This window comes from Rhincodon typus, chromosome 3 (genome assembly GCF_021869965.1).
Source record: "Rhincodon typus isolate 14 chromosome 3, sRhiTyp1.1, whole genome shotgun sequence".
NCBI classification, from domain to species: domain Eukaryota; kingdom Metazoa; phylum Chordata; class Chondrichthyes; order Orectolobiformes; family Rhincodontidae; genus Rhincodon; species Rhincodon typus.
Genome location: NC_063334.1, coordinates 53,345,928 through 53,359,334, shown reverse-complemented (window position 1 = coordinate 53,359,334; position 13,407 = coordinate 53,345,928). Strand labels below are relative to the sequence as shown.

Genomic DNA, 13,407 nt, shown 5'->3' with positions numbered 1-13,407 from the left:
TCCACTAGTTCTGTATCCATCTTACCAGCTCACCACGGATCCCATGTATCAGCTTCCCATAAGGGACCTTGTCAAAGGCCTTTCTAAAGTCCATATAGACAATATCTACCTCCAATCCCTTAATTAATTACCTTTTGTCACTTCTTCAAAAAACTCAAACAAGTTTGTGAGATGCAGCCTTTTCTGCATTAAGCCATGCTTCCATTTCCAAAAAGTCCATACTTCCTCAAATGTGGGTAAATCCTATCCCTAAGAACCTTCTCAAAAATTTCTCTATCATTGACGTAAGGCTCTGCAGGTTGTAATTTCCTGGATTATCCCTGTCGCCCTTCTTCAACAAAGTAACAAATTGGCTATGGTTCAGTCCTCTGGAACTAGTCCTGTGACTAAAGAAGATACAAAAAATTTGTATAAGGCCCCAGCAGTTTCCTGGTTTGCTTCCCTCAGTATTCTGAAATAGATCCAATCAGGTCCTGGGAACTTATCCACCTTAACCCTTTTCAAAACACCCAATACTTTTTTTATATCGACATGCCCTAGAATATCCACATACCCTTCCCGAGATTCACCTTCCATCCAGCATATCCTTCTCTTTTCTAAATACCAAAGAAAAGTATTCATTAAGGAACTCATCCACTTCCTCTAGCTACATGCACAAATTCTCTCCTTTGTCCTATCGTACCCTTTCCCTGGCTACTGTCATGTTCCTTATATACATATAAAATATCTTGGGATTTTCCATAATTCTGTTTGTCAGGGACATTTCATGGCCCTTTTCCGTCCTCCTAACTCTTTGTTTAAGTTCTTTCATGCCTTTTTTATAATCTTCAAGAGATCTGTCTGTCTTCAGTTTTCTAAACCATAAATACACCTTTTCCTTTTTGACTAAGCTCACGATTTCTCTTGTCATGCAATGTTCCTGAATCTTGCCATCCTTATCCTTCAATTTAACAGGAACATGCTGGTCCTAAACTCTAACCAACTGGCCTTTTAAAAGATTTCCAAATGTGGATTTACTGTCAAACTGCTGCCCCCTACCCAATCTACATACCCCAGTTCCTGCCTAATATTGTGGTGGTTGGCCTTCCCCCAGTTTTGTGCTTTCACCCGAGGACTACACTTTTGAGTTACTTATGGATAGGGATAAATTACAAAATTACAAAATACACTGTTCTCGAAATGCTCCCCCGCTGAAACTTCAGTCATCTGGCTGGACTTGTTCCACAATACCAAGTTTGGTATGGACCCTTCCATCGTTGGACTATTTACGTAGTGTTACAAAACACTGTCCCAGACCCACCTAACAAATTCCTCAGGCCCATCCAAGCCCCTGAGCCTAAGGGAGTCCCAGTCAATATAAGGGAAGTTAAAACCACCCACCACAACTAACGTGTTGTTTTTACATTTATCTACAATCTTTCCACATATCTGTTCCTCTATCTCCTGCTCGATATTGAGTAGCATGTGGTAAAACCCTATCAGAAATTGCACCCTTCCTATTCCTGAGCTGTATCATATAGCCTCGCTGGATGAGCCCTCCAAGGTGTCCTCCTTCTTCAGCATAGCTGTGATAATTTCTGTCACTAGTAATGCAACACCCCACCCCGTTTTTTAATTGCTCTCTATTTCACCCGAAACATCTCAATCCTGGAACGTTAACCTGCCAGTCTTGTCCCCCTCTCAACCAAGATCGCCATACTAGTATGTACTAATCCACATTCTTAAGTTTATGTGCCTTACCTGTCATACACCTCGTATTAAAACAAATGCACTTTAGACCGCCAGTCCTGCCATGTTCAGTAACTTCTCCCTCTCTTTTCTTCCTATTAGTCTTACTGGCCTTAATATCTACCTTCTGTTTGGTTATTTCACTTGCTGACCTATTGCTCCAGTTCCGATCTCCTGTCATAGAGTCAGAGTCATAGTCATAGAGGTAGACAGCTTGGAAACAGACCCTATGGCCCAACTCGTCCATGCTGACCAAATATCCTATATAAATCTAGTCCCATTTGCCAGCATTTGGCCATATCCCTCTAAACCCTTCCTATTCAAATACCCATCCAATCATGCTAGTTTAAACCCTCCCAAGTGATACTAGCAAACCTCCTTACCAGGATATTCGTACCCCTACAGTTTAGGTGCAACCTGTCCTTCTTATATAGGGCCGACCTGCTTTGGAAGAGATCCCAATGATCCATATGTTTGAGCTCCCCTTCCTACACCAGCTCTTTAACCGTGTATTTAACTGTACTATCTTTCTATTGGTAGGCTAACTGGGATGTGTCACTGGAAGTAATCCCAAGAGTACAACCCTAGATGTCCTGCTATTGAACTTACTACCTAACTTCCTGAGCTCCCTTTGTAGGACCTCGTCATTCTTCTTGTATGTGACATCAGTACCAATACATACATGCTGCCTGGTTTCTCGCCCTCCCTCTCGAGAATGTGTCGCTGCTACTCAGAGACATTACTGATCCTAGCACCAGGGAAGCAACACACCATCCTGAAGTCTCTTTTGCAGCACAGAAACATCTATCTGTGCCCCTGACTATAGAGGTTTTCCTGTATTACTATTGCTGTACTGTACTTTGACCCTCCCTGCTGTCCAACAGAATCATCTGTGTTGCCTGTGTTCTGGCTGTGGCTGTTATCAACCCCTGATGGGCGGTCACCCCACCCCAACTCAAACAATGTCCAAAATATTATACTTGTTAGAGAGAGGGGTAGCCACAGGGGACTCCTGCACTGCCCCTTTTTAGCAGTCTTAAACCTTGAGTGTGACCACATCACTGAAACTCCTGCCTATGACGCTTGCTGCCTCTTGCATGTTCCTAGGTGTGTCTGACTGCCACTCCAACTGATCCATGTGGTCTGACAAGAGCTGCAATTGAACACACTAGCTGCAGATTGTCGAGAGGTGTTCAAACTGCGTTATTTCCCACATTCTGCAGGAGAAGCAGACTACCAGACTGACTGTCCTTTTTACCCTCTAGCAACTATTTAATTCAATAGAAATTTATTTTTATTTAATGTACAGCTAACTAAATGGTCCCTATTGTTGGATTCTCACTAAATATTAAATACACTATTCTGAAAACAACACTGAAGATACTATCCCAGATCCCACTACTATAAACTGTATGGGTTTTGGGTTAATGGAAATTGAAGGCATAAAAGGTTTGTATCTCCTGACCACTACTTGTCAGTCAGAAGTCCTTCTGTCCAAAATGTGACTTTTGAACTTGTAATGTGATGAAGTGTAGCTCCCACAATGTTCACTGTGGAATAGGTCAAGTCAGTGCTGTATGCTCAAGTTTGTACCTGCTCCATCACTGTCTGCTTGCTCTGGCCTCTCTGGTTCTGGTTCACAGCTGCCACTCACGAACAGCATTCGTGGTGACTATTCTGACTTCTCCCAGAATCCTCCTTGGTTGCTTCTTACTGGGCACATCATCTGCAAATTTCCCTGAAAGGTACTCATTGTCCTGATTTGGAATTCTATCATCATTTCTTCACTAGCACCAGTTCAAAATCCTGGAATGCACTTCCGAACAGCACTGCGAGTATTCCTACACCCCAAGGATTGCTGCAGTTTGAGGACAGCTCACCACCTCCCTCTCCGGGGTAATTAAATTTGGCAATAAATGCTGGTCCAACTAGTGATGCTTAAATCCCATAAATTAATTTTAAACCTGTCAATTTCACTAGTTGGAAGTGGCCTTGGAAGTATTTGTATTTCACCACAGCTCATATAAAGTGATGTAATTTTCCAGCACCTCATGCTGCAGAGGTTTTGTGCTATGATGTGTATAAATTCTTCTTATCATGAAAGAAATTACAGCTTTATGATTCCAGCCACACACACTCCTGTCAAGGCTCAAGTCAGGAGTGTAGTAGCATACTCTCCTCTTGTCTGGATGGGTGCAACTTCAACGTTATTCAAAAGGCTCAATACCAACCAGGTCAAAGCAGCCAACTTGGTATGCACCTGATCCCCCACCCTACATTGTCAGGCTGTCTGTCTGTGTTCAACCGAAGGTGGAGGCATCATAGAGGCATCATTGGTACCATCTCCATGATGACCTCTGACTTATGCCAAAGTTCTTGCAATAACACCTTACAAAATGGCAGACTCTACCACCTAGAAAGAACAAAGGCAGCAGGTGCATAGGGACACCAATATCTCTGAATTCTATTCCAAGCTGCAGTCTTTCCACCCGTCCTTCAATGTCCCTCAGTCAAAATTCTGGAACTCCCTATGAAACAGTACCAGGCATAACACCACATAGACTGCAACAATTCAAGAAGGCAGTTAACCACCACATTTTCAAAGATATTTAGGCTTTGGGCAATAAATGCTGACCTTTGCTAGCAATACCCATGTCCCATTAACAAATAAGAAAATTGAATAATGGTATCAGCAGCAGTGGGGTTTGAGAAAAAAGAGCGGAGGTGATTGATTTTGCAGAAGTGTAAGTATGTGACATGTTGGTTACAAATGAGGTAAAGGCTGCTCTCAGACTTAACCCTGCCTGTGTAACTGTATTGGGAGTGTGTAGTATTTTACAAGATAGATATGCCTCTCCAATAATAAATTGCAGAAGGGAGTGGCTTTAATGAGAGAAGCATTTGGGAAGAGCTCAGAATAATCATTTGAACACTTTTTCAAGGAAAAATTGGTGTTGGGGAAGAAAAGTCTTACTGATTACCTAATAAGTATGCAGCCAAGCCAAGCTATCAAATTTTATTTACACCAGTTATGTCTGTGTTCTGATAAGAAACTTTACATAATACCATCTTCCAGCAGATGGCACTAAAGAGCAATTGAAATAAATTAATCTATGGGCCATACTGCCTCTGTGGGCCACATAAAAGTTGACACTATTATTTTACAAGTGCCTCTGTTTTAAAATTTATTCACTAATGAAACAAAAACATCAGTGCTCAAAATTGTAATAGAATAAGTTAGCTAGTAAGACTGAAGTGTTGGGACTGAATATCAGAGCATTTTGGCCATTTTAAAAATGTATTTTTTCAAACAGTTATGGAGTCATAGAGATGTACAGCATGTAAACAGACATTTCAGTCCAACGCCATGCCGACCAGGTATGCTAAATTAATCTAATCCCATTTGCCAGCATTTAGCCCAAATCCATCTAAACCCTTCTTATTCATGTACCTATCCAGATGCCTTTTGAATGGTGTAATTGTACCAGCCTCCATCACTTCCTCTGGCATCTCATTTGATACACACACCACCCTCTGTGTGGAAAATGTTGGCCCTTAGGCCCCTTTTAAATCTTTTCCCTCTCAATTTAAACCTATGCCCTTGAGTTTTGGACTCCCCTGCCCTGGGGAAAAGATCTTGACTATTCACCAAATCCATGTCCCTCATGATTTGACAAACTTCTATAAGGTAACCCCTCAGCCTCCGACGCTCCAGGGAAAATAACTGCAGCCTGTTCAGCCTCTCCTTACGGCTCAAACCCTCTAACCCTGCCAACATCCTTGTAAATCTTTTCTGAACCTTTTCAAGGTTCACAACATCTCTCCTATTGCAGGGTGACCAGCATTGAACATAATATTCCACTAGTGACCTAACCAATGTCTTGTACAGCCGCAACAAGACCTCCCAACTCCTCCCAATGTACTGATCAATAAAGGCTAGCATACCAAACACGACCTTCACTATCCTATCTATCTGCAACTTCACTTTCAAGGAACAAGAATCTGCACTCCAAGGTCTCTTTGTTCAGCAACACTCCCCAGGACCTTACCATTAAATCCTGCCCTGGTTTGCCCAATCAAAAAACCATACCTCACGTTTATCTAGATTAAACTCCATCTGCTGCTCCTCAGCCCATCTGATCAAGGTCCCGTTCTACTCAGATAATCTTCTTGTCTGTCCACTACACCACCAATTTTGGTGTCACCTGCAAACTTACTAATGCGTCTTATGTTCACATCCAAATCATTTATACAAATGACGATAAGCAGTGGGGCCAGCACCAATCCTTGTGGCACACCACTGGTCACAGGCCTCCAATCCAGAAGGCAACCCTCCACCACCCTCTGTCTGCTATCCTCGCATCAATTTTATATCCAAATAGCTAGTTCTCCCTGTATTCCATGTGAGCTAACCTTGCTAACCAGTCTACCATGAGGAACCTTGTCAAACGCCTCAAAGTCAGTATAGACGACATCCAACGCTCTACCTTCATTAATCCTCTTTGTCACTTCTTCAAAAAAAACTCAATCATGCTAATGAAAAAAGATTTCCCACGTGCAGAGCCATGTTGACTATTCCTAATCAGTCCTTGCCTTTCCAAATACATGTAAATCCTGTCTGTCAAACAACTTGCCCATCACTAATGTCATGCTTACTAATCTATAGTTCCCTGGCTTTTCCTTAGCACCTTTCTTAAATAATGGCACCAAGTTAGCCAACCTCCCGTCTTCTGGCATCTCACCCATGGCTATTGATGATACAAATATCTCAGCAAGGGGCCCAGCAATCACTTCCCTAGCTTCCCACAAACGTCTAGTGTACACTTGATCAGGTCTTGAAGGTTTATCCACCTTTACGCATTTTAAGACATCCAGCACTACCTCCTCTGTAATATGGACATTTTTCAGGATGTCGCTATTTATTTCCCCAAGTTCTCTAGCTTCCATTTCCTGCTCCACAGTAAACACTGATGCAAAATATTACTATTCATTTAGTACCTGCCCCATCTCCTGTGGTTCCACACATAGGCGGCCTTGCTGATCTTTAAGGGGCCCTATACTGTCACTAGTGACACTTCGATCCTTAATGTATTTGTAGAATCCCTTTCGATTCTCCTTAACCTTATTTGCCAAAGCTAGCTCATGTCCCCTTCTTGCCCTCCTGATTTCCCTCTTAAGTGTACTCCTTCTGCCTTTATACTCTTCTAGGGATTCACTCAATCCCTGCTGTCTACACCTGACATATGCTTCCTTCTTTTTCTAGACCAAAGCCTCAATTTCTCTCGTCATTCAGCATTCCCTACACCTACCAGATGTGCCCTTCACCCTAACGGGAACATACTGTCTCTGGACTCTCGTTATCTTATATTTGAAAGCTTCCCATTTTCTAACTGTCCCTTTACCTGAGAATATCCATCCCCAGTCAACCTTTCAAAGTTCTTGCCTAAGGCGGTCAAAATTGCCTTCCTCCAATTAAGAACTTTAACTTCTAGATCAGAGCTTTAACTTTACATCAGTTAATAAAACGGATAAAGTTAAAGTCACTATACTCCCAAAGAACGATAGAGAAACAACTGATGGTAGTTCAATATGGGGAACACCATACCACAGGTGAGGGGAGAGGTTGAGATGGAGGGTCCTTTATTGTAACGTCAACTGGTGAGGAAATTGAACCCTCAGTGGCATTGCTCTGCACCACAAACCATCTGTCCAGCCAACTGACTCCGAGATTTTCCTACTCAATCTTGCCCTTCATCTGATGCCTGGTGACCCTCCGGTTAAGCCACCACCAGGCATCTTTCCCTAATGAAAGAGGAGCCCTATGGCCTAATACAATTGTAGCCTCTTTACCTCTGTACAATTTATGCAGCTGTAAAGCAAGTCCACACACTCCACATCATTAATAAAATGAAACATAGAGCCTTTGGATTTCACTGATTTAATATGTTTGAGTATTCCTCAAAAGTAAATTGTTCAGTTCCTCAGCTGTGGGGGAAAAAAAAAATAAAAAATAAAGATGATTGAATGCATACCCCTGTTTACTGTCTGCCTAACATCCTTTGATGGACATTTCTGAAGGCCACAATGAGTTCTTGTACCAAAATAATTACCTGTAGTTTTTATGTTGGTTGTTACATTTGTGAGAAAGTTGAACTTGTCACCTGAGCTTGGAAACAACTAGGATTTAAACCCGTTTCAATTGGTATGAGTCCTCTCCCATTATAAGAGTGAATGGTTCATCTGTAGAGGATTGACAGTATATCTGACATAGTAATTAGTATGAAATTGGAGTCAGAATGAACATAAAACTAATGATAAGCCTGTTTTATATTTATACTCAAGTGATTTCTTTTCTTGATAGCATTTGGTGGAAAGCTGAAAAATCCTTTGCGGGTTATTCTTGTTGCCACACATGCAGACATTGTAAACTGTCCCCGTACGTTTGGAGGGGAATTTGATTATGACAAAGATCTGTCACTTCTAAAAGAAATAAAAAGTAGGTAAGTAGCCAAAGTCATCTGAACTGCCTTTCAAGCGTTTCATTTTCCTTAATTGCCCTATCAATTCCCAGTTTAGTTCAGTCGGTAACACTTACAGATGCAAACTTGCACGTTTGAGCCCTCATCCAGGACTTGAGCACGTGGCACTCTAACTGATACTGCAGGAGTTCTGCATTAACAGCAGTAGCATTCATTGAAGAAGATGTGAGAAATATAATCATGATAATTCATCATCATAAGCTGCCAAGGTTTCTTCATAGTGACCTGTAACAGAATCTGATATGTTAAATATTTTCCTGGACTTGAGACATAAGAATTGTGTGAACTATTTCCCTTTTGTTAGCACTTTTTCTGGGAAGAATTCAGCCGTACTTGTAACTCCATAAGCAGTGACTGGAGCCACTACCTGTTATTAAAATGGCAACTTTTTTCATTTAGAGGAATATTGTAATGGTGGAAAAGCCAGGAGCATGGCAGTAACATCAAAATAATGTTAGTGATTGGTTGGCATATCTTTATTTGGTCTTAAGTTTTTGTTTTTGTGACATTGTAACTGTGGAATCCAAGCTAACCTTCCGAAGTTTCTCACGATCAACCAGTTTGTTTTTGTAACGTTTTTAATGTTTGTCCCATTACACAAGTTTAGTTTAGTTTTATGAAAAGTGTATTTATTTTTGATATATCTGGGTGGGAGCAAGTGTCTTGTGATTTCAGTATTGCTTCCATTGGCACTAACCTTGTTCTAGACTTTACTGATAAATTGCATTCTGTCTGTACTGTAACTTGTATAATGACCTTGTACATACTTAGGTTTGGAAACGATATGCACATATCTGATAAATTGTTTGTGCTGGACACTGGTGCATCTGGATCTAAAGACATGAAGCTACTACGCAACCATCTACTGGAATTAAGGAATTGTATTCTTTCTGTGAGTATCTTATGCTACATTCCATATATATGGCAAGTGTGAACACTTGTTTCAGAAAGGGTGTAAGGATTGTCAGTTTAACATCAGTGATGGGTAAGGTTTGAGAAGACATCGGGGAATGAGTTACACATTGGATACATTTGAGTTAATTAAGTGGAGGCGGTGCTGATTTGAATAAGACAGATCTTTTTCGATTAATCTTGATTGAATATTTTGAAGTAAAATATGAGGTTGATCGGAAACACAGTAGAGATTATCCAGATGGGTTTTTGGAAAGCATTTGACAAAGTATCTCACAAAAGGTTGATTAGCAAATTGAGGCAGTGGAATGGAGGATTAGTTCCTGCTTGGATAATTAAAAATAAATCGGCTTAAGAACAGAAAACAGTGTCATGGTAAATGGTTGGTTGTTTTTCAAACTGGAGGATGGTAGTCAGTGGTGTTTCCCAGGGATTAATGTTAGGTCCACTGTTATTGTTATAATATTGACTTGCATATCACAACAAGCATAGAATGTCAAAACGTGCTGATGGTACTGAGAGAGTGACAAACAGAGTGAACATGATACTAATCAACTACGATACAACATAGGCTAGTAGAATTGATGAAAAATTGACAGAAGAAAGTTAGTAAAGAAGCCTGAGGTGATGCAGTTGGCAGAAGGGATAGGGAGAATCCCATTCTTGTATGAATTCTATCCTCCTATGAAGAATCAATACAGACTTAACGGTTCTGAAGAGTGTATGGGGACAATGGAACTAGAGCGACACGTGCATAATCTTTGAAAGTGAAAGGACATATTGACAGTAACTAGCATACAAAATCCAGGGCTTAAGAACTAGGATGCAAAGGCAGGGGAAATACGTTGAACCTTTATAAAGCTCTGATCAAGACCGATGTCCTCCCTTTAGGTTGGACTTGAGAGTCTTCGAGAGGGTGAGAGGAGATTTACCCAGAATAATTCCACAGACAAAGGATTTCAGCTATAAATTTAGGTTGAGAAACTTATGGTTTTGTCCTTGGAGTCAAAAGTACATGGAAATTTTGATGAAGGTGAACATGATTATGGCAGGTTAAGTAATGTAATTGAGACAAAGAAAAGTTATTCCTTTAGCTGACGCTAGAAAGACAAGGGGCTCACGGTTAAGACTTTGCTCAAGAGAAATAGGCAGAATGTGCGTTGTAATGACCTGGAGCTTGTAGCCAATGAGGGTAGTGAGAGCAGAGAAAGTCAATGATTTCGAAAGGAAATTTATATAAGAGCCTGAAGAAGTTAAACTTGCAGGGTTGATGAGATAGTGTGGAGGAATGGTAATTAAGGAATTGCTCCGTAGAGCCAGCTTGGACTTGATGGGCCAAATGGCCACACCTTGTGCCATGATAATTGCAAAATTAAAGCTGAAAATTACAATACCTGAGGTAAACTTTGTGTGCTGGATATTTTAGTTTTCTCATTCTCATAAGTCTTTATGACTTTTGGGCAGCTGTTGGTCTCAGAATATCATTGAAAACATTTTTTGTACACTTGTGTGTTTTTTTTAATGTGCCTTTTTCTCTCTCCTCATAAAGCTGCTGATGTTTGTTTAAAGATCGCTCCACTGATATCACCTACAATACCTAAAGACGCAAGTGTAGGTGAACCTAGATCTTGAGTATTAGTGAGTAATGAAACCATGAAGGGTGACCCAGAAAGTAGAATCTGTGCAAATGTGCATGTTTTAGGAACAGAAATACTATTGTAAGCAACATATAAGACAGTAACTAGGAAGGCATCACAAGTGTCAGTACTTGGGGGACTCTGCTATTTTCAATGAATGTTGTAATGAATTGGATGGAGGGTGCAAGTGTAATGTTTCCAACTTTTCTGACAACGTATATTAAAGGTGAGAAAGTGAGTTATGAAGAGAACACACACAAATTGCAAAAAGATATAGCAGATTGAGTGGGCAAGAATGTGATGGATGAATTATAATGTGGACAAGTGTGAAGTAATCCACTCTGATAGGAAGATTGGTATGCCAGAATTTTCAAAATGATATCAGGCTGCAAAAATGTTGATATTCAGAGGGGACCTGAGTGTCTTATACCTGGGTGGCAAAGGTAACATGTAGTTACAGCAAGCAATCAGAAAAGCAAAGGGTATGTTTGCCTTTAATGTAAAGGAATGCAAACAGATTGGCCTATAACAATCTTTGGAATTCTCTACGCCACCTGTGGATATTTAGCTTTTTGAATGTGTTCAAGACAGAACTGAATAGGTTATTGGATACTATGGGATTCTAGGATATCGGGATAATTCTGAATGGTGCTGCTAGGCTGGAAGACATTTTGAAAGGACAGAAAGGAAGGAAGGGGTCAAACAGAAATTACTGGAGGAACTCAGCAGGTCTGGTGACACGTCTCGGGGGAGAAAAAAGCTGACGTTTACAGTCCAGTGACTTTTCATCAGAATTCATCACTAACATGCAAGAAATTAGCATTCAGTTTGGGAGGAAGAAACTTGTGTTGGAGACTATGCTAAACTTAAATAAAGTAATTAAAAAAGAATGAGGGCAGAGCTAGCTGGACTAGAACCGAAAAATAAGTTTAGCAGCAAAGATAGTTGATGGCAGGCATTTAAACAAATCGTTCATGGCTCACAGCAAAGATATGTCCCAATGAGAAAGAAGGACTGTAGGAAGGGGATAAGCCAACCATGGTTAACTAGGGAAATTAAGCATAGCATCAAATTGACAGAAGAAACATACAATGTGGCAAAGTTTAGTGGTAAGATAGAAAAAGACCTGGGTAGGAGTCATCTACATAAGTCCTCTAACAGTAGCTATATAGTGGGCAAAAACAATAAGTCCGGAGATAATGAGGACATGTAGAACAACGGAGTATATGAACCATCGGTGAATTGAATTTTCACCTGGATTGGGATTGTCAGATAAGCAGAGGCAGCCATGAGAAAGAATTCATAGTACATTTTTGGCATAATTTCCTAGAACAGTATGTTGTGGATCCAGTCAGGGATCAGGTTATTTTGAGTGTGGTAATGTGTAATGAGGCAGGTTTAATAAATTGTGTCAAAGTATAAGATCCCCTAGGAAACAATCACCATATCATGGTAGAATGTAGCATTCAGTTTGAGAGGGAGGAATTTGACAGGGTATGTGTGGAAAGTTGTTTCCCCTTGTGGTCCTCGGACCAGAGGACATAATCTCAGAATAATGTGTCGCCCATTTAAAATAAAGATGAGGAGGAATTTCTCAGAGGGTAATAAATCTGTGAATTCTTTACCACATAGGGCTGTAGAGGCCAGTCACAAAGTGTATTCAAGACTGTGATAGACAGATCTCTAATCAGTAAGTGAATCGAGGGTTGGGGCAAACGCAAGAAGGTGGAATTGAGGATCATCAGACCAGCCATGATCTCATTGAATGGCGGAGCTGACTCAGTGGGCTGAATAATCTACTTCTGCTTCTCTATCTCAAGGTCTTGTAGTCTAAGATCAGCCATAATATTAGTGAATGGCGGAGCAGTCTTGTAGAGTGAAGTGAACTCCTTGTGTCCACAAAGCTGTCCTGCATGTTATATTCATATACATTGCATTATAAATCATAACTCTACATAGGGCTGATGGAAAGAAAGGAAGCTTTGTTTAATCATCTAATTACTGCCCAGGTTATACTGTACACACTGACTAAGCTCTTTTTCTATCATGGGGCCAAACAGCTTCCTCATTTGATTACTAAACATAAACAGTAATGTTGATGCAGATTTTGACATTTAATGGATTCTGTGCACTGTCAGCATAGAAGGCGAGACTTCCTGAAATTAACATCTGTGAACCTGCCAAATTTATGTTGTAATTTTTGTTAGCATCCATAATCTGAATTTCAAGAATCAGCAGTTTAAACTTTCTACTGATAGCAATTTAAAAGCTGTTTTTGATTTGTTGTCATTACAACAAACACCGAGTGTGAGACCACATTGATCAATTGGTTTTGTTACCCACATTTTTTGTTTTGTGCCATTTGCAATTAGAGGAATGTGAATACAGCACTAAAAATCAAGTACAATGTCAGCATGTTCCAAAGGTTGTATGCAAATACTGACGTGGTTTTATTTGATTCCACAGACCCTTCAACTTTAGATTTTTACCATCTGAATATATTTTCTACAGCAGCCTAGTTAAAAATCAACAGGCACACATGGAGTTCATAAAATATATTTTTGAACTTTTATTACTGCTGCTTTAGAAAC

At 40.4% G+C, this 13,407-nt stretch overlaps 1 protein-coding gene across 5 annotated transcripts in view; it reads left to right on the top strand.

Moving 5' to 3' along the window:
• dapk1 (death-associated protein kinase 1) overlaps nt 1–13,407 on the top strand; it is a 209,507-nt gene that overhangs the window by 175,631 nt on the left and 20,469 nt on the right. For all 5 annotated transcript variants that reach the window (XM_020527228.2, XM_020527231.2, XM_020527232.2 and 2 more), the window contains 2 exons: nt 8,090–8,228; nt 9,039–9,159. In XM_020527228.2, coding sequence (XP_020382817.1) covers nt 8,090–8,228; nt 9,039–9,159 — 260 coding nt within the window. The remainder of the gene's footprint in view (nt 1–8,089; nt 8,229–9,038; nt 9,160–13,407) is intronic.